The sequence below is a fragment of the Pieris rapae genome, chromosome 19 (genome assembly GCF_905147795.1).
Source record: "Pieris rapae chromosome 19, ilPieRapa1.1, whole genome shotgun sequence".
Lineage (NCBI taxonomy): Eukaryota > Metazoa > Arthropoda > Insecta > Lepidoptera > Pieridae > Pieris > Pieris rapae.
This window is the reverse complement of record NC_059527.1, coordinates 2,604,179-2,630,486: the sequence shown is the minus strand read 5'-3', so window position 1 is coordinate 2,630,486 and position 26,308 is coordinate 2,604,179. Positions and strand designations below refer to the sequence as shown.

The following is a 26,308-nucleotide window of genomic DNA, read 5'->3' as shown; positions in this document are numbered from 1 at the left end:
GATTCATCAAATAATTGTTTAGCTTATTAAAAACTCAATCTTATTTTTTACTCTTGTTATTTAAAGTATGTATGAATTTATTTATTTATTTGGAAACAAAATAGATACATCAGATTACAATAAAAATAAAACATAAAATAAACACATTGGATGTATCCACAATGGGTTTCACTAATAAAGATATGATACTGAGCAAAGCAAAACAAAACAAAACAAAACATGACAACGACATATACATGTAAGAGTTAGGACATTAACAGTTGTTTTAATTATTTATAAATAAAGCGTAGGCTTATTAAGTTTAAATTTGGTAAAGAGATAACCTTCTGGTAAATACAATGACAAGCATAGAAGCATTACTTTGGAAAACGCATTTTACCAAAAGCAATTTCAACAATATGAATCAGCGCCATCTCGTGAGGAAAAGATTCAACAAACTATGTGATTAGGTGGATTAATATTTATCTCTTTTTCTGTCTGTAGTAACAGTGATCATTTAGGATATCGTATCTATATTGACGTCGTATAAATAAATGTCAAATGATGGGAACGGCTTGGATGGCAATCGAATCGGCAATTCCTGACACGTTTAATAGATAGCACCATTAGCGTTAGGGTGGATATGAAAATGCCAATTTCGTAATGGCTTTTTGGGGTTTTTTAAACTACGATGTATGTTTTCTGGGTTTGGGATGAATATTAAATTATAAATGTATTAGAACCGGTGCCTCATCTGTCTTTCTCGACTATAATTTTGAGCCTTTATTAAACCAACCTTATAAAAATAGACGTATACAATAAAAATCATTGCAAGTGGATGATATTGTGGTCTCTGCGGTTCAGAGGTTCAGCGGTGGTTCAGAAAAAGGGCGTGAGGGCGTACATGTACACACCCAAAACAGGGAAGTTTTATGAAGTTATCGATATTAATAATATATATTTGCTAAAATATAAGTTTCAAAAGTAGGTTGTGGCATTCGGTTCGTAACAGTTGTAAAATATTATTTGATATTCTAAAAATTCTGAAAATTATGGAGACCCTACAATAGTTTCCCAGTCGACCTCTTCAGTTAGATAGTTGGTTTTATTTCCAACTCAATTCCGAACACTATTTTTAGGTTTCACAATTGAAATAGATCATTCTGATGTTTTTATTTCAACAAAGGAACTTTTCATCCGTTAACGATGCTCTTCAATCTGCTTTGCGCTGAAGTATTCGCTATGTGGAAACAGCAATTAAGACATAGCAGACTAGCTGATTTCTGCAACTTGTCTGATCTTGAAGGGCTCTATCTTTTATTATCTATTATTTTATACAATATACATATAAAACATACATTATACATATAATATGTATAAATAAAATATTAAAAGAAAACATTTATGTTTAATTATACACGATTTTGTTTATCATAATTTAAGATCTATTTTCATAACACATGGATTATTATTTTTCTGTCATAAGTAAATCAATGTGTATGATGCAAGAATTCTATGTGTTTTATTGTTGCAATATCAGTTCTGTAGTATCTAATCGTTCATCCTGTTTAATCATGTATTTAAAAGTTACATCTACATTAAAACACTCATAATATTTCAAATATACCTATTTGAATAGACACATCGTTGATTGCCTTCAGCCTAATTTTTTGATAGGATTTTTTTACTATTTAATACATGACGGCTTAACACGAGGTTTTCCTTCAAGCTACAAACAAGTGTTAATTGCAGTAAAAGAAAGAGAACCCATAAGGCGTAACAAAATTTTCTGTAACTGTTATATAATATATAAAATCAGCTTCGATTGCGTACAAAAACTATCCACAAATTGTTAAACGTTCATGCGGTAATTAACGCCGCTTAACTGATTTATCACAGTAATGTACGCTAAACTCGATTTTCGCGTTTCCAAATTATTCAAACGTTATATCAAACGAACAAACGGCCATGTTTTGCTAGGTTTGCTAATCCTACAATTCACCGCTAAGACGAAAGTACACGTCGAAATTGTTATTACTGCTTATTTTGCAGCTTATAAAGGATTAAGCTCGTAATAAACCGTAAATCATCTAAGATTTGGGATGAAATGTAAATATATCTGTCGGTGTTTATATTTGTTAAACTCCTAAAATTATATTTAATCTCAAACTCATTTTTGTTTTACTTTCATTAAGGCATTTCTTTCTACGAAGTCGCTAGTGTAATCAAGGATGGCAAGTTGTATTTAATATTATATTCAATGAATGTATTTGGTTACAGATGGACCAACAAATATACCGGCGAACGAGGCGCAGGTGTTGCAGGTGAAGAATCCTCAACATGGCGTGGTGGGCGCACGCTGTGCTGACCATGTGTCTGCTGTCAGTGGCGGGCGCTTACCTCATCCTGGTCCCAGACACAGCGCCGCCCGGCTATACAGTACTAGATGCGGCGGTCTACAAACTCGGTTCTGAACGAGCGTACTCCATCGACGTCCACCGCACTGCTAACTTCGTCCATCATATCCTTCGGGTCAATAGAACCAACGGTCTTGTCACATTGCGTAAACGGCTACGATGTGATGGCGTCCTATACCCCAACCTCTTCACATTCTACGTGGACTCTACATCCGAACGGATTAGAGACATCGACTATTACAGCTTACCCATAAGAATTCTAGTTATAGGCGAAGATTGCAGCCGACGTCATGCTGATTTGTACGACATTGACTTCGATCGTGTTTACGATCAAAGCGATTCTGCCATGCAGTATGAAGACGATCACTTTAGAGATAAGAGAAGTGTTATATATCAAGAGAGTATAGACTGGCGGTTATTAGAGGAAGATGAAATGAGATCTAGTCAATTTAGTGTTCTATCTACTGCGTATCCATGGTCAAGTGCGATGTTTGAAGATTATGTCGCTAGAAATAGAAGTAGGAAGAAACGTTCTCTGTTAGTACCTTTCGACATGGCCATTGATGTCAAAATTGCGGAGGCCAAGCAGTGGATAACGGAGACATATGCCAGCTTCTCGATACCAACAACAGACAGATGGCAGGGCATATGCTTAAAGAAATCGCAGTTTGTGAACTCATTGACGGCATTCTTGCCTCGGACGGTTCAGAAAATGTGTAAAGTCCAATTTCTAGATGTGAGTGACCCCAGATTTGTAATAGAGAGTAGCCAAGGTGATTTGGTTGCCATTGATGATGTGTGTATACTGGAACCGATGTGGAAAGTGTCAATTCTATTCACATTCAATTGTGATCAGACAAACATAGTTGATTCTGATCATAGACTCAAGATCGTATATCATCATCAGGAGTTGAACGACACAGACATAGCAAGAAGAGTGAAAAGAGAATTGAGAAATCAATCTCCATACTTTGAGCAGGCACTATATGTGGCGTCTGTTGCGGAAGAACAACCTCCTGGTGTCATCGTCACTACTGTTCGCGCACGGTAAGTTTTTTTTTATAGAAAAGGGGCAGGAGGCTCACCTGATGTTAAGTGATACCGCCGCCCATGGACTCTAAATTCCAGAGAGCTCGCGAGTGCATTGCCGGCCTTTTAAGAATTGGTACGCTCTTTTGAAGGACCCTAAGTCGAATTAGTTCTTCTGTTTTATACGTCTCATACTAAACAATATTGTTGGACATCCTTATTAATGCGACAATTAACCAACGCGCCAGACACCATTACCCTACCCAATGAATCATGAATGCCACGGAAATAACACCTTCTGATCATAAACCAACTGCCGCTTTAATTGACTTTAAGCTGCCTCGTTGAGCTTTTATGAAGTCATCTATTTTATGCGTTCCGGAAACAATGTCAACCGCGGACAATGGTGGCGCGTTATAACGCTAAAATATCTCAATTTACAATGCTGACGAGGCCTTTTGTAAACAGATACAAACACATTTTATCTAATAATCATGACCTAGTTATTGTTATGTTAATCGCATTATATGTTGCATTTACTGGTCATCATTTTAAATTAAGTTTTTCAATATTCTCGTAAAATATAATATGGTTTATTATATTTTATCAGAATTTCTTTTCTTTTGAAATCGCATGTAACATACTTTTTCGTGTTAAATCTGTAATGTTATTCATCATGTCATTTTACAGAATAATATTATAAAAGCATAATGTGTTACATTAGAAAACCCTTGTAGTTTGTTTAAATGTTATCATAGATCTTGTTTAGGAACGCGACAAAAATAACCATCAAATATTATATAAGAGGATTTAATATATTATATTATTATTAAATACCAGTAGTAATGATATAATAAATATAAATAGAATATATAGATTTATAGGTGTACCTAACAGACAAAGATCAAGCAATTCGCTTCATATCCTCAATTCGAGGGAGACTAGATTTTCTTTACAGTGTAATCTTGGCTCATGTAATTAGAAACGGGTGTGGCAACTTGTAGGTAATTTAACGCCTAACATAGCTTGAACGTTGAATATTTGTAAGATTTAATTGCTGCAGAAATGTCAATTTCTTATACATGCTACAACTGAGCAGATTTTTTACACAACTGACTGTCTTTTTAAAGTAATTTTCACCTCATACCACCACTAAAGTATTTCTGAGCCAATCCCATCGAAGATATTTTAGGAAAGTGCATTCCAAATCTTATATTACCGACAACGCACTTGCGAGCCTTTTTTTATAGAACAGAGGCAAACTGGCAGGAGGATCACCTGATGTTAAGTAATACCGCTGCCCATGGATACTCTCAATGCCAGAGGTCTCGCGTTGCCGGCCTTTTAAGAATTGGTACGCTCTTTTCTTTAAGGACTGTAAGTGTGAGTGTCCATGGGCGGCGGTATTTCTTAACACCTTGGTGCCCGTTTGCCCCGTATTCTATATAAAAAGTGATAGATGATAAAATTAGGGTCCTATATTTTCGCCTATGTTCAGAAAAATGTATATTTTGCCTTTTTAAAATCTATTGTGATGGGATATATTTAAAAAGGATTCCTAGGTTACTTCATAAATAAAATTATGAAAACAACTCATGCTCTACAAATTCAAAAAGCTAATAAAATCTGATCGAAACGAAAAACTTTGAAGTGTTTAAAAGTTCCAAATTGCTACCGATATTTTCAAACGAACAACTGCACCTCAATTTAAACGCAGTGCAAATAAACTTCACGTAGATAAATGTTCAAAAAGTTCGTATTACGATATATTTGATCCCCAATATGGGGTATTCGACGTTTCAACAAAGGCATCGCTACTTTCCAAGTATTGTAATAATGTAACAGAATTCCTTTATCGTGTCTCGTAAAATTCATTTCATACTTGCTTTGAAGTTATGACTTATGAAACGTTTTATATTTCCTGTTTATTGTCCTTTTCCGGAAGTAGAAGTGATGTGAATTGAACTTTTTTTTATATAAAGGCAATAGTTTTATGCCAGTATCAAGTTAAAGCTAGGGAAACTAAACGCGAGAAAAAATTCAAAAAACAAAGGGATAAGCTAGTTAAAAACATAATATTATTATTGATTATGAAAGAAGATAATATATTATAATACAATGAAGGATAAAGCAAAAGGCAGGAGATTTTAGTCGGAAACGGAACATGTAATAATTGTAAGGAAGAATTGACCTTGAAAATTATTCGGATTCATCTTGTCTTTGGTTGATTGCTTACCATTTTCAAGAAAATATTCGACGCTGTCATTTGTTACACTAAGAACTCATACAGCAGTCAGACCAAATAACATCCAGCGATGTTATTTTTAGGAGTTTTACTAAAACACTAAAATCATAAGCGTGAAGAAAACCTATGATTTTTTTGTCAATCGACACTGTTATACTTTCAAAGCCTAAACTATGTAGGGTTTGATTTTTGCTGTATAGGACACGTATTGCTCCTTGACGCAATAAATGACAGTATTTGTACTTGCAATAAAAATATATCTGAGCAAATTTTAACTACAGTTTTCCTAATGTAAAATTCCTCCACCTGCCACCTCCACTCCGCGACATTCTAGGCTTTACGTCTTTCAAAGCGTAAAAGTTATCTTTTGGAATTTCACTCGGCTGGATTGGAAATTTAGTTGGATTGTCTCATGTTTGTTTGTTTGTAATTAACTAGTTTTTATTGTTTTTAAATAAATTGCTATTTTTTTAACAGTGTAGCTATCACTCCAAGATGGGTACACTGAAAATCAGTGATAAAGCTGAATTAGACCCATTTTTAACTAAAGTAAAGTTATTTCTTCTTTCATATACAGCTTTAATTTAAATACCTTTTCCTTCATCATATAACATATTGCAGTGATCCAGAAAATAGTCCAGTTACATACTCGATGTCCAGTCTTCTGGACTCACGGTCAGCAGGAATGTTCGCTGTGGATACGAGAACTGGTGTGGTTACCACTCAAGCAAGACTTGACCGCGAGAGGCTAGACGTCCACTATTTCAGAGTGGTCGCGCAAGACGACACATTCCCACCGAGAAGTGGTACTACCACTTTACAGGTACGTGTAAAGATTGTATAGTGGTTATGATATATTAAAAGAAATTAACGCAATAGTCAAGAAGTAATTTGATTGCAAACACACGCACTATAGACTTATACTACATTTGTTATCATTTGAGAATTGAAGATTAAATTCCAATTGTGGTGCAATGTAAATTCTTAAATTTAAAAATTTATATTATTAAATTACATTAAGGGTATGTTTCACAATGTCCGGATAAGTTCCAAATAAGCTATTTATTACTTATTGGTAGGATAAACAGTATTTTTGCGTTTCATGACTGTCAGATAGCTCTAATCGTCATTATCTTTCAAGTATTTGGCACTTTATCCATACATTGTGAAATAGGGTTGAAAAATACCTAATTACATCTCTGATCCATTAATGAAATGTTTTAGATTAACGTGTTGGACTGCAACGACCATTCTCCTGTATTTGAAATGCAGCAGTATGAAGCCTCTGTTAGGGAAGGTGCTAGCCCTGGTACCACAGTTTTGACTTTGAAAGCCACCGATCAAGATATTGGCAAAAATTCTGAGGTAAGTTCGAGGAAAAAAGGAATAAGAAAGGTTACTTGAAATAAACCATAAAATAATATATATAATGTAGCTGGTCAAGTTTCAAAAGTAGTAGCAAAGTTGAGAGACATGGGGATGAATTTGACAGAAGCCTTCGCCTCTTTTGAGGTCGTAAACACACGTACTTAAACTTAATCCTTATAGGGGCTTTTTTATTTTGTAATATATAACTTTCTCAAGAAAAAGCTACTCAATAATTTTACACATATAAAATAATATTATTGAGTAGCTTTGGACTTGGAGACAAACTGCCTGGAAAAGACAGCTTGTTTTTTATACATAAGGCAAAGAGTTAACTTAAATATTACTGGGAAAATAACCGTTTATCCATATTGGCTACAAAGCAATTAATTTATATAACATATTGTACAACACACATTTCGATTATATTATTAATTACATTAATGAATCGCAAATAATTGCAATGTGTAATAAAATTATTCTGAGATGTGGTTTTAATACAAAGTAGGCATAGCGATAATTTTATTTGTTGTATTTGTGTATTGCCCGCAATAAAATTAAACAAACGGTATTCATATACAGTCCGAGTCACTTGAATAGCCTCACCCCCAAAATTAATATAAATTCTGTTGTATATTAAATGTTGCCTGTTTTACTTCATAAGTAAACTTAATTGGCGTCGTACTATAGCTTAATCATAAAAAGTAAAAATAAGATAAATAAATAGTACTAACTGCACACTAAAGTAGTGAAAATGGTGCGTCACTTGAATAGCATCAGTGAAATAAAACACATATAAATAAGGCTATGATTTGTTTTTAATACTTTGTATACTTTCCATTGCTTTTAATAACTTCAAAAATACGTTCGGGAATAGACCTATATAATGAATGAATGTAATTTTGATCCAAATTATTAAAATTTTATGAATTTCTTGTTCAAGATCTGCGCTGCTATTAAACTGGCGTCCACCGGCAAATATCTGGCGAGATAGATAGCCCTTAATATTTTCCATAATATTCAAGTCCAGAGAGTTCGATGGCCAATCTAAAACTTCAATTTTACTTTTTTGAAACCAAGCTTTTGTTTCCTGTGACGCATGTATAGAGGCATTATCGTGTTGGAAAATCCAGTTCCGGTGTTTTAAAATTTTAAAAATATTTTTTTCTTTTCTTCTAATAGATTAGTATACAATGCTGAATTTGTTTGCCTCGGAAAATTGAAAATGGAATAGGCCCCTTATAAGAAACCGCCCCCCATACCATTACTGAGCGACCTCCCAAATGACGACGTGATAACACCCGCTCTTCTTTTCTTAGATCGTGAAAATAATATGAATAACCATCTAGACCATCTAAATTGAATTTTTTTTCATTACTAAAAACAACATTATGCCTTTGATTTTTCCAAGACATATGTATTTTAGCAAATAACAACGGGCTTTTTGATATTGATCGCGCAAATGAGGTTTCCTCTTGATTTTCTGCCGTTTAATGTTTGGTGATGACTTTATAATGCATCGCACGGTAGACAGTGATGCGCTGGTGTTTACTTCATTCGCAAATTGTCGAGCTGTCTTGGAAGAATTAGATGCTGCACGTAAAATAAGCCGACGTTCACTTGACGAAGTAGCCAATTTTGTACGACCTTTATAGTTTTTCCCATAGTTTTCTTTATTTTTCACATAATTATTAACTACCTTAGGACTGCGACCAATTTTTATTGCAATTTCACGGTGAGATAGTTTTTGATCCAAATAAAAATTCACTTTTTCTCTTTCGGTTTTTTTTATTTTTCGACCACGACCCATGATAGCTAAACATTTGAATAAGACTTCGAAAAAAATATATACGTAATATTCGACGCTTAAATAAAGAATTGCTACCAAAAAAACAAAATAAACGCACGCGAGTAATGTTCGAATAGCACTGAGGCTAATCATGTGACGCGGACGAAATGTCGCACCGACGCGGGGCGCGGTATTCCAGTGCAGGTTCGTACGTGTTTTGTTTTGTATCGTAATGCACTGCGCATGAAGTCTAATTAATACTAGTATGAAAATAATATTCGTTCATATTTATACAGAAATTCCAAAATTTAGGGGTGAGGCTATTCAAGTGACTCGGACTGTATTAATAAGGATTTTTAACACATCTACGTTACTACTTAAATTCCACTATGTGGGACATACCCGGATTTCGGAAACGAATTCGACTTTTGGTCCTTAAAGAAAAAAGCCTAACAATGTATAAAAGGACCGTGCGAGTATTTTATTAAAAAAAAAGTTTCATGGGTATTTTAAAGGAAAAGACAAAAAGACATCGTTACTATGGTAACAAATACGGTATCTTATTGAACGGCTAATATTCAATTTTAACGCTCCGTTAGAGAGATCGATAAATGCAAAAATTTGAAAAAAAATTTACATACAACGAGAGAAACATTTCCCGTCTGTGGGTATGGGGTAAATATTTATGGAGTAGCCTTTGCATGCCGAATTCTTTCATCGAAACGAATCCGCGATTCTATTTTAATAACAAATATACTGTTTTGATTGCTATTATAAAAATCTTACCATACGCAATGTTACATTATATGAACACAGGTAACTCTGTGTTCATATAATGTACTGATTCTGAATACTTTTTTTTTATTGTCTACCTACATTTAAACTTTATGTCTATAATTGCATAATCTGTGTCACAATTATTCTAATTAGAATGTCTATGCAAACTTGTTGTGAAGTTGGTATCTCTTGTAGCTAAGTTTGACTGTACGAGTTATATCCAGAGCAAACTAACTACTTTGACAGATAGAAACGATAACTCTATAGTCTACGATTACAACTATTACGGCACAGATACAATACTGAATTCAATCGCGATTAAAATTTGTCTTTTTAATATTACGCATAAATATATACTTACCGATTGTTTACCTAGTGCTACTAGCTGGCTTACCCCGTAACTTCAATAGCAAACTCATTTTCATTTCGATTTGATCATTCAGTTTTCGTACCATGTGTGTTTGTAGATGTAGATTATCATAATTATTTGAATCGTTTCTTAGTGTTAGAAATCAATAATTGGAAATCGATCTTTTGTTTCACAGAGTACCGCTGATGTTAATAAAATTTATAGGACAATTTACAAAAAATAAACCCTCAAACTCTCGAATTTTTCGATAAAACTCTTATTATTAAATCATTTTCTCAAAAACTTGTGGCCAATACACTAAACTGAGCACACAAATTACACAGACATAAATAAATAAATATCCCATTCTAACATCGTGATCCGGTCTCTCAAACCCCCTTTTCTAAAGTCGCTGAAATGATTTCCAAATCGATGCATAATATACATATATTCATTGCAGGTGGAATATTCAATAGATTCGGTAACAGCTGATCTCCTAGACCCGGAAAACAACGAATCCATAGACAGTAAAGAAGTATTAGACAGCCAAGATGTGTTCCGAGTGGATGGGCGAAGTGGTGCATTGCTTACTCGAGCTACCCTGGATAGAGAGAAAGTGTCAAGATATACTGTAATTGTGAAGGCCACTGATCAAGCCAGTCCGGTGTCTGATAGGCTATCCACCACGTTAGTAACTATTTTCTATACTGAGTATCTTCTATCACATGGAATAGGCTCTTTGGCTAGGCTAGGCTTTTAAAAACTTTTTAGATTATTTTTTTGTGAGACAAGAACGTATACAAACTGTTTGTTTTTCTTAACATTGCTTTAAAAATTGGGTGAACATTCATAAACACATCACATCTAGACAAGATGGCGTCACCCAGTCTCTATGACATACAGTGCTTGTAAACACCTTCAATGTTTTCACGAGTCAATTATCATTCTTATATATAATTTAAAGTTTTTTATGAATGATTAAGATTTTCTGGTAATTAAAAAAAATAAGTAAATAAAGAGTATACTTCCAACTATCTTACCTCCATAAACATGGCGATCAAAAAGTGGCGGAGAGTTTTTTGCCAGTCCTTCTCTTCCGTTCGTACCCTTGATAACTGGCAGTAAGATTATAAATTAGAAGCATTTAAAATGTAGTTCATAAGTGTTCATTGTATAACTGAAATTATGAATGATTTTTTTTATTTGATTTGATTTGATTTAATAGCTATACGTGAGCACTTGATTCACTTTTTTAGTTCGGCCTTAATTTTTTTTACTTAACTAAGGAGAGTAACTGCTTAAAGGAATAAAACTATAAAAAGTATATCTGTATATATCTATAAATTTTTTATGTGTTTTATAATCTTCATTAACCTTTTTTTACAAATAATATCTCAATTTCAGCGCCACAATACACGTCAACGTTTTAGATGACAATGACAATTACCCGCAGTTTAGCGAGAAAACTTACACAGTTACTGTAGAAGAAGATATCAGTGTTGCAGATAACCCAATAATCGCTAAAATCAAGTAAGTATCTCATTTATTCAATTATATGTATAATATTTTGTTTAATTATATATAATTAGAATTAAGTGTTCTATATTAAGATTTTTTCCATGCCATTCTCGTGAGTATTTATTTATTTATTAATACTTTATTACCTTATTCAAAAACATACACATAACAAAAATAAAAAAACAGGTTACAAAAGTTATAAGGCGACGGGCGGCCTTATCGCTTACAAGCGATTTCTTCAAGGCAACCCTAATTTGAAACGAAGAAAAAGAAACACCAACAGAGTAATATGGCAATAGATGAAATTAACCGTAATGTAGATAAAGAACACACACAAAAAATGTCACCCTTTAACAAAATCCAAGCAAGTAAAACAGCAAAAGCAAACATAAAAATACGTAATGTTCGGATTTTATTAGACTCCGATATTTTTTTCTGTAATGAATGCTACTTTAACTCTTTATAAAATTTTTCCTTTAATAGTATTAAACATTCATAAAACATTGAAATGTCAGATTGATAAAGCCGGTATTTTTTTCAAAGCGATCCAGATTTATCCACTTATCTTTGAAAGAGCTACTTTCTGGCAAATAAAACACAAATAGAAAATTATTTATATTGGAATCTCCGACGGCAGACGTCGGAACACCCGCGGCCTTTGCGAATTTATAAGTCTACAGCGATTCCTTATTTACGGATATTGTATTTCCCCTCCAGTTCAAAGTGAATTATGCTCGCCGTAAGAAATATGTTGGTAGATTACTACATTTATATGGACAATTAAAAAGGTTTTCGCGATGCTCGTAGATTACATTATTGAAGATTTCCTTCCACATTAATTTTATCTATTTATATAAAAGTCTAGCCGTTTATGTACATATATTTTTGCGTTTCGTTTATATATGCCTCTGTCAACTATGCATACTGGCGTGACAAAAGTGAATTAATTGTTTATTTATTTTTAATTTATTTTTTCTCTATTGAAAATGAAACAATAAAATTTTTATTTATTTATTTAATTATAAGAAATCTAACCGCTTATACTTATACGTATTATAATACAAAACACTAAGACAATACAGAAAGCCAAAACAAATCACATAGATAAACAAAAATTATATATATAAAATGAATATCAAAACGTAAGTTTCTAAAGTTGAATAAAAACAATTTATTTCACGCGATTAAAGCCATTTCATTCATTAATTTAAGCCATAAACAATAATCTAAAATTATGACAGCTGTCTAAGTGAGACTTCCTAAAAGAGGAAATCGGACTTACTCTTAACTTAATAAACAGGAAATTATTTTAGCTTGTATATTATTTTGATACACAAAATTTGCTTCTATTAATAATAACCCTTTAATATCTCACTTTTAAATTACTCCTTTAAAATTGTAAAACTTCGGATATTTCTTAAATAAAGTAGTTATATGATTATTATATTACTACTACACTATACTAAGAAGAATAAAAATACAGTCATCTTGCGTTACATTCAATATTTTTAATGCATTATTTTTTCGTCTTTTTGTGATCATTTTTGTATTTAAACCCAAATAAAACGAAATAAATGCAAACATTTCGATTGAATCTTGATTTAATTTCCTCCAATAACAAACAAAGCTTTGACACTTGATAGATTACAAATATGTCCACACTCCACAGAGCAAAGGACGCGGATATTGGCGCCAATGCAGCCATACGGTACGCGATAATTGGCGGGAACACACAGATGCAATTTTCAATTGACAGCTTGAGTGGGGACGTGTCTCTGGTAAAGCCGCTCGACTACGAACAAGTCAGAAGCTATCGACTGGTGATACGAGCCCAAGGTTTGTTTTTAATTTGTAAATTGATTTTTTTTTTTGGCAACATTTTGTTACACATTTAGATTGTTAACATAATGTTATCCTATATAACTAAATGTATATTGTACGTAAGAAGGGAAAATTGATAACCTCTGAACGTTTTTTGAAGTTGATTTAAAAGAGATTTGAATATGGATTATACAACTGTTTATAATCTATAAAGATTTCAATCTACTTTGTTCCAGAGTATAGTTTTGTATAAAAGAAATATAATTCGTATTCGTAGATCTGAATTGGACTTTTTCAGATTTTTAAATGAAATATAATATTTTTCAGATGGCGGTAGTCCCTCGCGATCAAATACGACCCAGCTTTTGGTTAACGTAAAAGATGTCAACGACAATTCTCCAAGGTTCTATACATCTCTTTTTCAAGAGTCTGTCAGTGAGAATGTCCCGGTTGGATACAGCATTGTTAGAGTAAGTTTTAAGTTTTAAGTCGGTTAAACTAAGTAAGGAGTGTTGGCCTAGTGGCTTCAGCCTGCGACTGTCAGCCCTGAGGTCGTAGGTTTGACCCCCGGCTATGCACCAATGAAATTTTTTTCTATGTGCGCATTGAACATTCGCTGAAACGGTGAAGGTGAAAACGTCGTGAGGAAACCGGCTAACCCTCAAAGTCGGCAGCGTGTGTCAGGCACAAGAGAATGATCACCTACTTGCCTATTAGATTAACAAATGATTCATGAAACAGATACAGAAATCTGAGGCTGAGACCTAAAAAGGATGTCACACCACTTATTTAATAAATAAGCATTTAAGACCATACTCATAATAAAAATCAAAAGTAAACACGTTTTATAGTAAATACTGTACATTTAAACAAATATTTTTAGGTACAAGCATACGACGCAGATGAGGGCGTGAACGCTGAATTGACGTATACGTTAAGCGATAAAGAGTATAATGGCAATGCTGGACTTCCAATTACCATAGACCCAAGGTCTGGTTGGGTCTACACATCGAGCTCATTGGATAGAGAGGTGCAATCGAAGTATCAACTACAGGTACTTAAAACTCATCAATCTCTTACTTTACTAGTATAAACGTGTCAAAACATTGTTTAACTAATTAAGGTTTATAGTGCATTCAAAAATTACGTCCGTTATATGTTACGATATTTATTTATTTGTTAACACTTCGTTGCAGAAACATAATACAATTGACATAATTAAATAAAAAGGAAAGTGGCTTTTGAGCGATCTCTTCCAGACAACTACTCGGAAGAAATAAATTATAAACTTTATTTTAGAAGTTTCGCAGGCTTTAATTAGCCCCATGTTAAAATATACCTTTCAAATTAAAAAAAAAAACCATTATTCTCCTTCAGTTTTGTTTATGTAAAAATAGCTTTGATAGCTGGAATTTATATAGAACAAATTTAACACATTAACTAAGCAACTAACACTCGTGAATTTGAGTGAAAATATAATTAATAAAAGTCACCTACGCGTAACAGCGCCTTACGCCAATAAAAAAAAATACTTATAAATATAATTATAGGTATAAATATAACTTAATAATACTAACACAGGTGACAGCCACAGACAACGGAACTCCTCCGCGATCTGCCACAGCCTCCGTAGTCGTTGTGGTTCAAGACGTGAACGACAACGATCCGGTCTTCTCTCCAGCGCAGTATGACGTGGAATTGGCCGAAGATGAACCGCCTGGAACACCCGTCGTCACGGTCACAGCAACAGATGCCGATGAAGATAATAGGTAAATTAATTTTAATGTTTTAATTAAATATAACAAGTTACACACGAATATTAGAAATTTTGAATTTACAGCAAACGATTAGCGAACTAAAAAGTATAATTTTTTTTTTTAAAGTATGATTTTAAAGGTCATAAAATAAAATTCTTCCTTATTAAATAAACTTTGTGAACGTCAACACAAAAGATGTCAAATTTATTCAATTTATCATTTAAATAATCACCAATTTATAAAAGTTTTATTGGTTAATTTTCGTATAATAGTATGATAAAAACTCGTTTTCTTCCTTTCTAAGAGTACAGCTAGACATGGATACACACTTTTTTGCCTCTTCTTTGTTTTTCTTTTACTAATATTTGTACGGTGTGCCTTCGGTGGAAGAAACACGGGTTACTTTTCCTTTCTCACAAGTTTTCCTTGGGCTATTTGTGCTCATTGAGGAAAATACTCTCGTTTAGGTGTATGTGTAGACTAGTATAAGATTCACAAACAAGAGTGATAAGTCTGACTCACTTCTTAAACATAAATTTTACATAGTAATACAAAATCGAAAAATATTTTGAAAATCACTGGGCTACAAAGCAATTTCTTTAACTTGTTTGACGTAAAAAATGTATTGTATTTTCGCCTACCGAAGGTATAATTCTCGTTTATGTCTGAATCGAATCTTTTACCTACCCTTACCTTTAGAATAGCTACCGCCAAAGTAAAACTAAACTGATATTTATCTTACAATACAGGCTTCACTATGAAATCACCGGCGGTAATACCCGTGGACGTTTCTCGATAACCTCACAAAATGGCCGCGGACTCATAACTGTGGCTCAGCCGCTGGACTTCAAACAGGAGAGGCGATATGTCCTGACCGTGACGGCCACAGATTCCGGTGGAAGATCAGACACATCCATGGTCCATATTAATATAACTGACGCCAATAATTATGCACCGGTTTTTGAAAATGCACCATATTCTGCTTCGGTAAGAGATTTTTAACTGTAAAAAAAATTAATAATTTTTTTCGACAATAAAAAAAACATTTTATTTATTTCTTACAACACAAATACAATGTATAAATACATTTATTTAAGTTTTTTATTAAGTTAATGACAATTCTGAGTTATATAATAAGTTAAAAATATAATTGTAGTTAATGCTAATATACCTAATAACTAACCTTTAAATTTAATAATTAAAATTAAGTGATTATACGTACTAATACAATTCTTGTTTGTTACGCGTCATTTTTTCACAAACGTTTCACATATTAAAATTTCTGTAGAACTATTATTGCGTAACAGAAACATTTAATAAAAAGAGTAGTTTAGTACTTTAACATCCTGAAATCCCCCGATGATTTTCTTTTCGCAGACTCAATAGACAATAGAAACATTTAAAGAACCAACATTCTTTTTAGGTATTTGAAGATGCGCCCATAGGTACTACAGTGCTAGTGGTATCAGCCACAGACAGCGATGTAGGTGTCAATGCACAGATTACATACACCCTCACATCTGAGATATCCAATGAGGCTGTAGCTCATCATGAGCAAGAGTTTCTGATTAACCCTCAAACCGGAGCGATCACTACGAACAAACTTTTGGATAGAGAGACTATGAGTGGTATGTATTTTTAAGCTCTATAGTTTTGATTTACTTAAAGGATATGATTTTTCGAAGTGAAACTTATTTATGCGCATGAGTGTACATTTTTAACGGATGAAACGTCATAAAGATGTACAAATTTGTTTATTTTATCATTACCACGTATACAGTGTGAATAAATGGAAGTAATGGAGGGATCATAATATACTGGTACAAGATCATCTATTGGGGTTTTTAGTAATAATCGATTTACAAAGAAGTTTCACTTCTGGCTTGTGTACTTTGTACGCACTCACTTTTTTATTCTAGACTTTGGAAAAACTAACAAATGTAATTTTGAAATAAAATTAAAATGGCTTTTAACTAAAACCGTTTAATTCAGTTCGCCGAGGTTCCATCGAAATGTATTGCGCGTTATAATTACGTTTTTACGGTCTATTGACCTATCTAAAAATCTAATGTAATGATCACAATATCTAAGAATCTACTGTTTACTATTGTAAACAGTAAATTTTACCTATGTTTTAATATTATTATGAAAAAAAAAACACAATACATTTTTTCTATAATTCTGGCACTCCTCTAGAATGTCATAAACTTAGTGGCATCCCATTAAAAAAGTTGCCTACAACTTGTCCGTTTCTATAAAAATATTGGAAGTTGCATCGCTTTAAGAGTTACAGAAAAGTGTCAAGAAAACTAAACGAAGATTTTCTGGTTGGATTTTTATAAGAATTCTCTAAGATTTTATATTTAAACCTTTTTGCAGGCTATTTGCTAACAGTAACTGCCCGTGATGGGGGCGTCCCAGCCTTATCTGATACGACGGATGTCGAGATATCTGTAGTGGACGTCAATGATAACGAACCGGTGTTTAAACAACAACTTTACACGGCTACTATAATGGAGGATGCGTTAGTCGGTATGTTTTGTTTTCCAAAATAGTCCATAATTTTACGAAATTATAAAACTCTTAACAACAAAAATGTCATAGATCCTGTTTTAAGGATTATCTTAAATTACTTTTTTTTTAAAGTTTACTTTTATTATTTTTTTGGAGAAAGACTCGTATATTTCGTATTGTTTAATTCAGGGTATGTTAAAAACGTGTTATTTTCTAAATATACATCTAACATTTAAGATTTTTTAATGACTATGAATACAACTTTTAAAATCTTAACTAAGATAATCCATATCACGTTTATCCTTCCACAACTAAGCGTTAATTAAGTTAGGCTGACTAAAGTTCTGAACCAATTTGATTTAGAGTCCTTCAAGAAAAGAGCGTATCAACTATTAAAAGGCCGGCTATGCACTTGCGAGCCCTCTGACATTGAGCGTGTCCATAGGCGGTATCACAACATAAACGAGCTTCTAGCCCTTGGCCCCGTTTGGCCCCATTCTTTAAAAAGCAAAAAACCTCATAAACATTATAAGTTCTCCAAATCGCGTCGCACATTTGTCTTGAACGCTATTATTAAGTTGTGTTTAAATAAAAAATGTAATTGTTAAATACAAAAATAATATGGGTTAATGATTTTGGAACTAAAGTCTAATTAATATCTTAACATAAAGGAGAAATTAAGTTAAGAAATATTTTTCATCCATTTTAAATCTTTTCCATTCCTTCAATCTCCAGGAACATCAGTGACCCAAGTGGGTGCAACAGATGCTGATGTGGGCCTAAATGGCCGTGTGCATTATGAATTAGAAACGCGCGATCGGGAGGAGGGTTCGTTTGTCATAGACCCGGCTTCTGGAGTCATCCGGACCAATAAGGCTTTGGACCGGGAGTCTGTGGCCACATACGACTTGAAGGCATTGGCCATTGATGGGGGAACGCCTCCGCAGAGTTCCACGGTAAATATTAAAAAATATATATGTATGTATTTTCTTTGGGCGTGTCTCAAATAGTTCTTTAAGTTTTTGCCCTTTATGCTCTCGTATGGCTATAGCTTATTAATTTATAAGCGTATTAAGTTACAATGAGTATAAATTAAGTCATATTATCAATTTACCATTTTGAACGTCACTTATAAAAATAATTTTTGGTCTAAATTTACAATTACTTCTCAGATAAAAGCATGGAGCATGGGGGCGAAATAAAAATGTATTTGCCTTGATTGAACCCGAGTGCGTTTAGGCCATGGAAGACTACAAAACCTATCTGCTGAACGAATATTAACCATCAAGGCATTAACTACACAACCAATCGAATAACGTTTTACGACAAAATTACATTATAAAACAAGACTTTAGAAAAATATGAAAAACACAAAAAGTATTTTCATTCAAAGTTGCCCAAAATTAATACTGATTGTTTGAATGGAGTAATTACGAAAAAAACACATTAATAATAAACCCCTATATAATAAATATTTAATGTAAGAGTTATTTACCAGGTAATAGTCCACATAAAGATAGAAGACATCAATGACTCACCACCAGTGTTTGAAAGTGATTGCCTCACCTACTACATCCCGGAGAACAGTCCGATCGGGACCACCATAGGAGAAATATACGCAAGAGACCCTGATGAAGGAGCCAATGCTGTTGTCCACTATTCTATTAAAGGTATATTTTGTTTTTCTATAGGTTAACGCATAAAAAGGTTTTATTTTTGTCCATATTGAATCTTAAATTACGATTACAATATTACTAATTACTAGCGGATCCGACAGACGTTGTCCTGTCTACACGTCTTTAATTTCAAAATTTCAATTTTTAATAAGCCATTTTGATGAAAATTATTATTCAAATGTTATGACAATATCTAACGATCCAGCACATGGTCACACACGATATAACACAATGATAACAAAACTTTTTTTAAATTTCGGGACAGACTAAAATTAAAATTCGAATATTATTTAAAATTTGACACTGCGATGGTAGCGCCGTCTGTCGGATCCAATGTAAAACATTCCAAAATCAACAACAACTAATAAATTGAAAATTAATTAAAAAAACATTGTCCAGCGGACAAAATTGTGAATCTAAACCATTCCCAGATCCCCTTGAACACACACAAAAAATTTCGTCTAAATCGGTCCAGTCGTTTAGGAGGAGTTCAGTCACATACACACGCACACAAGAAATATATATATTAAGATTATAAGACAAGCGTGAAGCAGCTATCTGATAAATATTTAAGAAGTTAATTAACAGGAAATAAATGAAAATACAGACTTATATTTATAATTCAATTATCGGTACCAGAACTGTTTTGTCTAATTTATATAAAAATCTAATTAAAACTATTACTGCCATCTAGTTAATCAATAAAACTTTTCAAAAGTTCAATGAAGCGGTTTAAAAGAAATTAAAAATTCTCAGATTTCTGTATCGGTTTCGTGATCGTTTAGTCTGAGGTCGTCGGTTCGAATCCCAGCTGTGCATCACTATAATTTCCGCATTTTTTATTTATTTATCGAATGTAAACGCGCAACTTACTTACATTTAACACAGTTATGCAAGCGGCATGGTTTAGAATGAAAATTTCGCGTGTCAGAACGATCACCTATTTACAAATGAAGACAAAACAGTAATCTGTGGCCTAAACTCAAAGGCCCTAATGTTTTTTTCATACACAAATTTTAGGTGGAGACGACTCAAACAGCTTCTCCCTGGAAACTCGTCAGGGTTCAGAGAAAGCTGAGCTGGTATCAATGGTAGACCTTGACTACGAGAGTCCGCGAAAGAAATACGAGCTTGTAATTAGAGCTGCAAGTCCACCGCTTTGGAATGACGTGAGAGTGGAAATTCTGGTCACCGATGTGAACGATAATGCTCCTATGATGAAAGACTTCCAAGTTATCTTCAACAATTACAAAGACTGTTTTCCTGTGGGACCGTTTGGAAGAGTTCCTGCGTATGATGCTGATGTAGCTGATAAGGTGAGCTTAGGAATAAAGTAATATTGCCTAAAATGTCTTGGGTTCGATTTCTAAGAGTGTTATTATCGGCTTATCAAATGCAAATTCCTTCCCACATTTCCTTACATATTTCCGCAAATGTTTAGGTACTTAATAAAATTAAATTAAAAAAAAGGAAATTTAACTGGCTATAAAAATTGAAGTTATCAGTTATAACTATAGTTTATTGTATGTTATATTGTTGTAATTGTATATTATTAGAGTTTACTGATTTTAGCTTCCAAGAAAGTGTTAAGTTTAAGATTCATCTAAATCGGGCCAGTAGTTTAGTAAGAGATATGGCTATTCATATTTATTTTTATATACCATTATGTGTTGACGGAAAAAAAATATTTAATTTTAATTCATTAATTTTTGATACAAACCAATTTGTTTACAGCTGCAATATAGAATCCTTTCTGGAAACAACGCCAACCTGGTTCTGATAAACGAGACGACGGGTTCCATGACGCTATCACCTCAGCTCAATACAAACGTTCAGAAACTGGCCACCATGGAAATATCTGTTACAGGTATTTTTTACTTATAGTTTAGTACAAAGTTTTTTTTTTTTTTTTATTTATCTATTTATTTATTTATATTGTACTCCTACAGCTAAGACCAAATACATATATAATAACAAACAAATACACCAAGAACATAGAACATATTTTTACATTTTTTTTTAATCTTCATTTGTTTTCCTCGTTTTCTTGTCATAGCGAGGAAACCATTCCGTCACTTTCTTCGTCCTTATCTTTTCTCATAATGTGTCCTGTCCATTTCCATTTCAATATTTTACCAGAAGTAACAGTATTTCTAAACTTTGTCATATTAAATAGACTTCTTCAAATAATTTGTACGCAGCTTCGGCAAGAGAAGGAAACTCGCTTGACCAGTATTGCGTACTGTAGTTGTGTATTTGATCTATTTAAAGTTACTATGGAGAGAGTTTTTTTTTTAAATTAATATACAGTACTATAAACATATAGTTGTTTAATCGTCAAAATTTTGATTAAAAAATGATTTTTCAGATGGCGTAAACGAAGTAAAGGCAGTAATGCAACTCCTAGTTCGACTGATAACTGAAGACATGCTTTTCAATTCGATAACAGTGCGTTTAAACGACATGACGGCTGAAAGATTCCTCTCACCTTTACTCGGGTTCTTCATCGATGGTTTAGCAGCAATTATTCCGTGCCCCAAGGAGAACATCTATATTTTCAGCATTCAGGTAACTAATTTACCTATCTATCTATAAGGTTGGATCTGGTACTGTCGTACATACCTGGACCAAATTCAGGACGTAGTAGTATGTAAGTATGTATGTTTTTTGATAGAAATATATGACACAATAAAATTCAATAAATACTTTACCCTCTGTAAGTGTTTCTAGTTTCAATTGTTCCATATTAGGGGTTCCTGAAAAAAATCGCTTATCGATAAAGCCTAAATATAAAATAAAACTTAAATACTTAACCTGTTTGTTTTTTATAGGTATAATTTTATACATTATGATAACGAAGTTTAGCGCATCATACTTAGCGTAAAGTCTCATCATAATAACATACAATTCAACCATTCTTGATTGATATTTGATGAAAAAATATTTTTAAAAAATGCTAATAATTCTAAATTCAGTCTATTTTTGTTCGGGTTACATAAGTAATTTGCGTCCCTTTGGGCATTGATAGTATAACTGTACCCCATACAATGTTAGGATATAATTTTTGTTATCGTATTACAGGATGATACAGACGTATCCGGCAACATTTTGAACGTATCACTATCAGCGGTACGTCCAGACGCCGAAGTCGGTACGTCGACGTACTACACTCCAACGCATTTGCGCGAACGAGTCTACTTACATAGGACCACGTTGGCCAGGCTTGCAACTGTACAGGTATATATAAAAAAATATATTAAGTATAATACTAAGTTTTTTTTTTTTTTAAATGCGTAAAAAATACCTAGATTGTTGAAGGGATTTAGTTTTATTTCAGTTTTTTGCTTTATTTTAGAAGCTATTTTTTTTTATATTGTGTTCCTATTTAGGAACATCCAATTTAAAAAATTACACAAGTCGAAATGTTAACTTGTACTCGCTACTTTTGAACTCGCTTTAAATGAATCTACTACTATCAAGGTAACTTTTCGATTTTGCGTAATAGTATAGGAAATAAGGAAATTTCTTTCATTCGTATGCCTCTGAAAGTACTTAAGTCGGGTATAAAGATGGGAATAAGGTTAAGGTATTTTTTATACAATTCTGTTACGGAAATTGGAATAAGGACAATTTATTTTTTAAATGAAATTGAAATGTAAAAGAAAATTGGAATACGGACATTTATTACACAATTCTATAATGAAAATTGTAATAACAAAGTATTTTATACACATTTCTGTAAAATAATGTAGGTCCTACCGTTTGACGATAACGTGTGCGTTCACGAGCCATGTCTGAACTTCGAAGAGTGCCTCACCGTTCTGAAGTTTGGGAACGCTTCGGGTTTCATCAACAGCGACTCGGTCCTCTTCAGGCCAATATATCCTGTGACCACCTTCACTTGTCAATGCCCAAGAGGTTTTACAGGTATATGTCTATTGTCTACTCTCTGTAATCTAAAAATGAGGAAATTTTATGATTTGTTGAAGATATTTATTTATTTATTTGGAAACAAAAAATGTACATCTTTACAATAAAAAAAAAGTTAAAAATAAAACATATCATTCATATTAGCCCACTGATAACAGTGTTGAGCTAAGCCAAGTTATTATAGGCTTATTGTTTTGTTTAACTAGACCATAGATAATTCATAATATAATACAATACAATATAATTGCCTGCCCGTTCCTCAACCGGTTAAAGAATAAAATCACTCTGCATCAGTTTTACTTCTACGTATTTTTCTTGGAGTTATAGGCTGGTACTGATAGATTACCTTCATTTTTATGAATCATTTGTGTTAATCCAGAGGTTATTTTAGGATCTCGTGACCATTACATGTGTGACACAGAAGTGGATCTCTGCTACTCTTCACCGTGCATCAACAACGGCACTTGTATTAGAAGGGAGAGTGGATATACTTGTGTCTGTTCACCTGGATTTACAGGTAAATAAGATTGAGAATGAATAATATTTTGTGATACCGCCGCTAATAGACACACTGCCAGTATCACACTCTGAGAGTTGTGCGTTTTTTGAGCACCCGTTCTATGTGAAGCTACCCGCTGAAGCATTTTCGAACCAATTCTACTTAGAGTCATTCAAATAGAGTACCAATTTTTAAGAGGCCGGCAACGCACTTGCCCCCTGTTTCATAAAAAAAAGTTAAATTACACAAGAATCAAATTTTATTGTATCGTCTGTTATGTTTTCCAAAACTTGTTATTCCAGTTTTTTAAAAGCAATTATAAAAAAATTAAGAGTACATCATGTAATCCAGGTGTTAACTGCGAAACGGTCTTAACAAATGCGACTTGCGACTTCAACGGCGACGGTTCCATATGCCGTAGTGGGTCCCAATGCGTGGCAAGAAGAGAAGGAGGCATTCTATGCCAGGGCTGCACGATCGACGCAGCATACACCACGTCCATGTGCGAGCTGAAGGCCAGGAGCTTTCCTGTGACTTCCTTTTTGACATTTCCAGGCTTAAAGAAGAGGCACCGCTTCCATTTGAAGTTAGAGTACGTAGAGTTTTTTACTTATTTTGAAAAAAGCTAAATAAAATCAAAATTCATTTAGGTCATGTATGTAACACAATGTACACTTATGAACGTCAAAAAAGAAATATACATTGCATTCTTCTATTTTTACATACATCTCAAATCAAAGGCGTAGAACGAAAGAGAAGAACTGGCAATAAACTCTCCGCCACAAAAAACATGATAACTCAAAAATGCTTCACTGTTGTAAGCATATGGGGGGGGGGTCTATCAATAACCGCTAACCCAGTTACCTATTCTGATTTTCGACCTATTTCCATCCTTCCTTTCCTTTCTAAGGTTCTTGAACGTATTCTTCATCAGCAATTAGCTATCTTTCTCAACGAACACTCCCTTCTTAATTCAGTTCAATCCGGTTTTCGTCCTGGGCACAGTACAGCTACTGCTCTCACTAAGATTACAGATGACATAAGACGTGGCATGGATAATAAAAAACTCACAATACTTACCTTGCTTGACTTTAGTAATGCCTTTAATTCGGTAGACATTGATGTTCTTCTTGCTTTGCTGCGTTCTATTAATATGTCCCCTTCTGTGATTAATTGGTTTAAAAGCTATCTATCGGAACGTCAGCAACGAATTAAATTAACTGAAAGCTTTTCCTCTTGGTCTCATGTTTCTGCTGGCGTACCGCAGGGTGGTATCCTCTCTCCTCTTCTCTTTTCGCTCTTTATAAATTCTATTACTAATCAACTTTCTTCCAACTCTCATCTTTATGCTGATGATCTTCAAATTTACAACCAGTCTACTTTTGATGAATTGCCGGCTGCTATTCTGACGGCAAACTTTGATTTAGACAAAGTTGTGAAATGGAGTAAATCGTATGGTCTTCAGATAAACCCTTATAAGAGCCAGTCTATTATCATCGGAAGTGCATCGTATATAATGAGAATAAATTGGTCAACTTTACCCCAGATTACTATAGATAGTACGGTTGTTCCGTTTTGCTCCACTGTTAGGAATTTGGGCATTACTTTGGATAAAACCCTGTCTTGGCAGCCCCAAATAAATGAACTGAGCAGGAGGATTTTTTCTTCTTCCCACGCACTTAATAGGTTACGCAATTTTTTGCCTATCTCAACTAAAATTTCTCTTGCTCACTCTCTTTTACTTTCTATTCTTGATTATGCTGATGTATGTTATCCTGATTTAACTGAGTTGCAGCTTGATAAGTTAGAGCGCTTACAAAATGTTTGCATCAGATTCATTTTTGGACTCCGTAAATTTGACCATATTTCGGAGTTCCGAAGAAAGCTCAATTGGCTACCCATTCGATTGCGGCGTAAGATGCGCATTTTACAACTTCTCTTTAATATTCTTTTTAATCCCAAAACCCCTAGTTACTTAAAGCAAAATTTTATTTTCCTCTCCGGCGGCAGTTTTGACTTACGTTCCTTAGACAACCTAATTCTTGAAACTCCTACGCATAAAACTGAATTCTATCACTCCTCCTTTACTGTGCAGAGTATCCTGCTATGGAATTCCCTACCAATCGATATTAGACGAGCGCAATCTTTAAATGTATTTAAAAAGCTTCTTTTTGATCATTTTCTTTCTACCTCGTAATTAGTTCTGCTTATATATATTTATTTTTATAGGTTAACCTTTTTATTTGCTTTTAAATTTTTGTCTATAATTATTTTTATTTATTATTATTGCTATTTTTTCTTTGATTTTGTTTTATTATATTCAATTAGTTATAGTAACGCATGTTCTAAGTTTAAGTTTTTAGTTTTTTTGTTTTTTTGTTGCTTTTGTTAATTGATTTTTTTTGTACTCTACCCTCTGATGGTTTTTCTTTAACGTTGTGTTTCTCATTAGGGTTGCCTGGAAGAAATCGCTTGTAAGCGATAAGGCCGCCCTTTGCCTTATATCTTTTGTTACTGTTTTTTTTATTTTTTATTTTTTTGTTATGTGTGTTTTTGTATAAGGCAATAAAGGATTAATAAATAAATAATAAATAACCCCTCTTTCTGGAGTACGGCAAAGCAAACAAAAAAGCGGCGCGGTTG

At 33.4% G+C, this 26,308-nt stretch overlaps 1 protein-coding gene across 9 annotated transcripts in view; it reads left to right on the top strand.

Moving 5' to 3' along the window:
- LOC110999080 (protocadherin-like wing polarity protein stan) overlaps window positions 1-26,308 on the top strand; it is a 113,433-nt gene that overhangs the window by 61,269 nt on the left and 25,856 nt on the right. For all 9 annotated transcript variants that reach the window (XM_045632424.1, XM_045632426.1, XM_045632428.1 and 6 more), the window contains exons 3-23: window positions 2,260-3,443; window positions 6,292-6,493; window positions 6,895-7,035; window positions 10,411-10,637; window positions 11,355-11,480; window positions 13,138-13,304; window positions 13,617-13,759; window positions 14,173-14,343; window positions 14,871-15,058; window positions 15,796-16,033; window positions 16,470-16,674; window positions 17,426-17,578; window positions 18,296-18,516; window positions 19,059-19,230; window positions 20,257-20,552; window positions 20,971-21,103; window positions 21,605-21,804; window positions 22,318-22,473; window positions 22,989-23,163; window positions 23,558-23,683; window positions 24,017-24,257. In XM_045632424.1, coding sequence (XP_045488380.1) covers window positions 2,320-3,443; window positions 6,292-6,493; window positions 6,895-7,035; window positions 10,411-10,637; window positions 11,355-11,480; window positions 13,138-13,304; window positions 13,617-13,759; window positions 14,173-14,343; window positions 14,871-15,058; window positions 15,796-16,033; window positions 16,470-16,674; window positions 17,426-17,578; window positions 18,296-18,516; window positions 19,059-19,230; window positions 20,257-20,552; window positions 20,971-21,103; window positions 21,605-21,804; window positions 22,318-22,473; window positions 22,989-23,163; window positions 23,558-23,683; window positions 24,017-24,257 — 4,805 coding nt within the window. In that variant the 5' untranslated portion in view covers window positions 2,260-2,319. The remainder of the gene's footprint in view (window positions 1-2,259; window positions 3,444-6,291; window positions 6,494-6,894; window positions 7,036-10,410; window positions 10,638-11,354; window positions 11,481-13,137; window positions 13,305-13,616; window positions 13,760-14,172; window positions 14,344-14,870; window positions 15,059-15,795; window positions 16,034-16,469; window positions 16,675-17,425; window positions 17,579-18,295; window positions 18,517-19,058; window positions 19,231-20,256; window positions 20,553-20,970; window positions 21,104-21,604; window positions 21,805-22,317; window positions 22,474-22,988; window positions 23,164-23,557; window positions 23,684-24,016; window positions 24,258-26,308) is intronic.